Here is a 3153-nt window from a genome sequence, read left to right as displayed (position 1 = left end):
TTATTCAAAATGTACCCCCCCCCCCAACACACACACACAAATAACTTTTGAGTGAATAACATGGTATTTTAGGGACCGCAAAACATGATAATATATGAGCAACACCCATGGTAACTCTAACCCAAGAAAAAAAATTATATATGAGCAACACCCATGGTATCTCTAACCCAAGCATGGTCTATTTTTAAGCAAGTTGGCCCAACAACACCCCGGTCTTCTTTTTACATAGCATGGTAATCTACACAACACATACATGATAACATATATACAAATATCATCGTAACTTTGACTCGGTGGGGGAGGGGGAGGAGTTGTTGAAACATAACCTCTGTAATTCTTGTGCCAATGGCATGTTAATTTTCACGCAACATGTCTGATCACTTACGTTCAAACGCTATGGTAACTTTGACTCCGGGGGGATTTTTGTTGACCCCCCCCCCTAAATTAACTTATATGCAGATAGCATCATATTTTATGCACCGCAACTCTTATAATTTTGATTCAAACATGGTGGTAACATTTTGACACAAAGGGTGCTTGAAACATACCTTCGAATTTTTTTGTGTAAATAGAATGATAAGTTATGTACCGCTGACATGATAACTTACGCACAAACATCATGGTAACTTTGACCTGGGAAAGAGTTACTGAAAAATCCCTTGATAACTTTTATGTAAGTAGCATGGTTTTTACGGACCACAAAACATAATAATTTTATGTACAACACCCTGTGGTAACTCTGACCAAAAAAGAATGTTCAAATATCTCCCGATAACTCATGTGTAAGAAGTGCGGTAAGTTACGTACCACAAGACTGATAACTTTTGTACCTTTGGGGTTGGTAACTTCTGAACCTAATAAAGTTGATAAGAGCGTCGGGTTCAAACCCTTGTGCAGCCAAGCCATCTAAATAAGATAACGATAAAACAGTACAAAAGAAAGAAAGCAAAATGGTTTGTTTTTAGGTAATGCGATCACGTAGTAGTACAAATACTATCTAAGCTCCTTCTAGTCAATAGCTCAATCTAAACAAGTTGGTTGCAAACAACTATGACATATCAAGGGGTAGTGGGTTTGACTCCTAGTTTCTCCAAATTTTTTTACCGAAAAATCGGAGATGGTTGGCATGGCGAAAAAAAACTATCGGAAGAAGTGGATTGTACATGGATAGACTCGTGCGGATCTGTTGTGAGCTAGATTCTTAATAAAGCACTTAATAAAGCAGCGCACGTCCTTTTGCTAATTAGATTAGAAAACAAACCGCTCACATGCCGCTAGATTCTTCTGCTTAGGTGAGGAGGTGATTCCACCCATCTTCTTCTTTGGGTTGGGTTGTAACAATCCAATGCTTCGACTGAACTACGCTTCACCGTTCCGTTCACACGACAAACAGAGCACGAACTGAAATTTGAGACACTACAGAGAAAAAAGGTAGAGTACGCCATGGATCATGGACTGGAAGCAAGATTTTGCGAGCTAGATCTCGTAATGGGTGATTTGGACGACATCCTCGGGCCTGGACGGCGGGTGTGTCTTGTTCCTCATGCGCAGCTGCATATACTCATTATACTGGAACCCTCTGTACCGCGGCGGCTCGCCGGCGTGGCACGCGAACTCGGGCAGCGGCTCGACCCACTTGTCGCCGTGGAGGTTGAGGAAGAAGGCGATCGAGTGGCGGTGCGCCCCGGGCCTCCTCACCACCCTATGCGTGGCGCTCTTGAACTTCTTGTTGCTCAGCACCTGCAGGACGTCGCCCACGTTGACGACGATGCTGCCCTCCACGGGCTCTGCCGGGACCCAGCGGCCGTCTTGCCCGAGCACCTCCAGGCCCCCGACGCCGTCCTGCAGGACGAAGGTGACGCAGTTGCCGTCCTCGTGCGCGCTGATGCCGTTGATCTCCTCGGAGGATGTCGCCGGGAAGTAGCGAAGCGCGGTGAGGAAGTCCAAGCCGCGGTCGGCGTTGTACTCGGCGAGGAAGCCTGGCGGCAGGCCCATGCACTCGCTCAGGATGTCCTGGATGAGCAGCCCCAGCTCGGTGAGCTTGGCGTAGCACTCCTCCAGCGCATCCCTGAAGATGAATTATTTTTCTTTCAGTTTATAAGACAGGGGAAAGTCGATGCAAAGGGGAAAAAATGGAGTTCTGCCTGTCTCTCTGGCACACTCACAATTTAGAACTGAAGCAGAGTTGCTAAGCACTAGTACAATCAGAATTCACCATTGAAACAGAGTATGGAGGACTAACCTGAGTCCGGCTGGTTCGGCGGGGTAGTGGTTGAGCCCGAGCTTGGGGTTGAAGAGGAGCAGGTACTCGTTCTTGTCGGCGGACTGCGCCGACTGCCGCGCGTACCCTACCGGGAGCGGCGCGGCGGAGGCGCCCTCGGCGGGCCGGACCTTGGCCTTCTCCTCGTCCGGGAGCGCGAAGAACGCCGCCGACAGGTCGAGCGCGCGCGCCATGAGTTCCCGCGGCACGCCGTGGTTCACCGCGCGGAAGAACCCGGTGGCCTGGCACGCCGCGCGCATGGCTTCGGTGGCCCGGGCCCGTGCGCCCACTTCCTCAGCGCCTTCCCCGGCGAAGAACGGCGCCAGATCCACCACAGGGAGCGCGCCGCCGTTGCTGGCCGCCATGTTTTCTTGGATTGTTCTCTAGCTTCTCGGTGAAGAGTGGTGGAAAATTAGGACGCGATCGTCGCTAGAATAAAGAGCTGTTTATGAATGAAATCATCAGCCACGACCCGGAATTTCGATGTAGGTCCTATAAAAATAACCGGGGCCGGCCGTACGCAGAAGACAAACTAAGCTGGGCTCAAAGCGTTGTCGCTATCCGGCCACAGAGAGAAAAACAAAGAGCTGAAGTGTGAGTTTGGTGACAATTTGGAAGCATGTGACCGTCGCAGGAATATTTGGTGATCAACCAATAGAAGATGCATATATTGCAACGTAAATGCTAATTAGTGCAGCTGCAATATTTAGCTGTCTCGAGCACACACACCCTTCCGGGCCGTCGGATCGTGATCCAGTCACCACTCACCAGGTGCCGCACTGTCGGGCTTACGGAGCAAATCGTCCCCATCTTTTCCTCCCGCGCCTTATCCACTCTACTGCAGCTCCGCTCCTCCTCCTGGCCACGCGCTCGTCCGCCGCGCTCCGCCCGGC

The 3153-nt window shown here is 50.2% G+C and overlaps 1 protein-coding gene across 1 annotated transcript; it reads right to left on the bottom strand.

Annotated features, from left to right (window-relative positions):
• Positions 1–1217: 1217 nt before the first annotated feature.
• LOC119368634 (sexual differentiation process protein isp7-like) lies at positions 1218–2736 on the bottom strand. Its single transcript, XM_037633840.1, has 2 exons — positions 2243–2736; positions 1218–2068 (listed from the first exon to the last, which is right to left on the bottom strand). The coding sequence occupies exons 1-2, from the start codon at positions 2623–2625 to the stop codon at positions 1477–1479; spliced, it is 975 nt and encodes a 324-aa protein (XP_037489737.1). The 5' UTR covers positions 2626–2736; the 3' UTR covers positions 1218–1476.
• Between the last annotated feature and the right edge of the window lie 417 nt (positions 2737–3153).

The sequence above is a fragment of the Triticum dicoccoides genome, chromosome 2B (assembly GCF_002162155.2).
Source record: "Triticum dicoccoides isolate Atlit2015 ecotype Zavitan chromosome 2B, WEW_v2.0, whole genome shotgun sequence".
Classification (NCBI taxonomy): Eukaryota; Viridiplantae; Streptophyta; class Magnoliopsida; order Poales; family Poaceae; genus Triticum; species Triticum dicoccoides.
The sequence above is the reverse complement of the archived record's forward strand: the minus strand, read 5'-3'. Positions and strand labels throughout refer to the sequence as shown.

Coding starts and splice junctions, on each gene's coding strand:
- LOC119368634 (XM_037633840.1), bottom strand. CDS start 2,625: ATGGCGGCCAGCAACGGCGGCGCGCTCCCTGTGGTGGATCTGGCGCCG. Junction 2,069..2,242: donor GCCGAACCAGCCGGACTCAG/GTTAGTCCTCCA, acceptor ATTCATCTTCAG/GGATGCGCTGGAGGAGTGCT.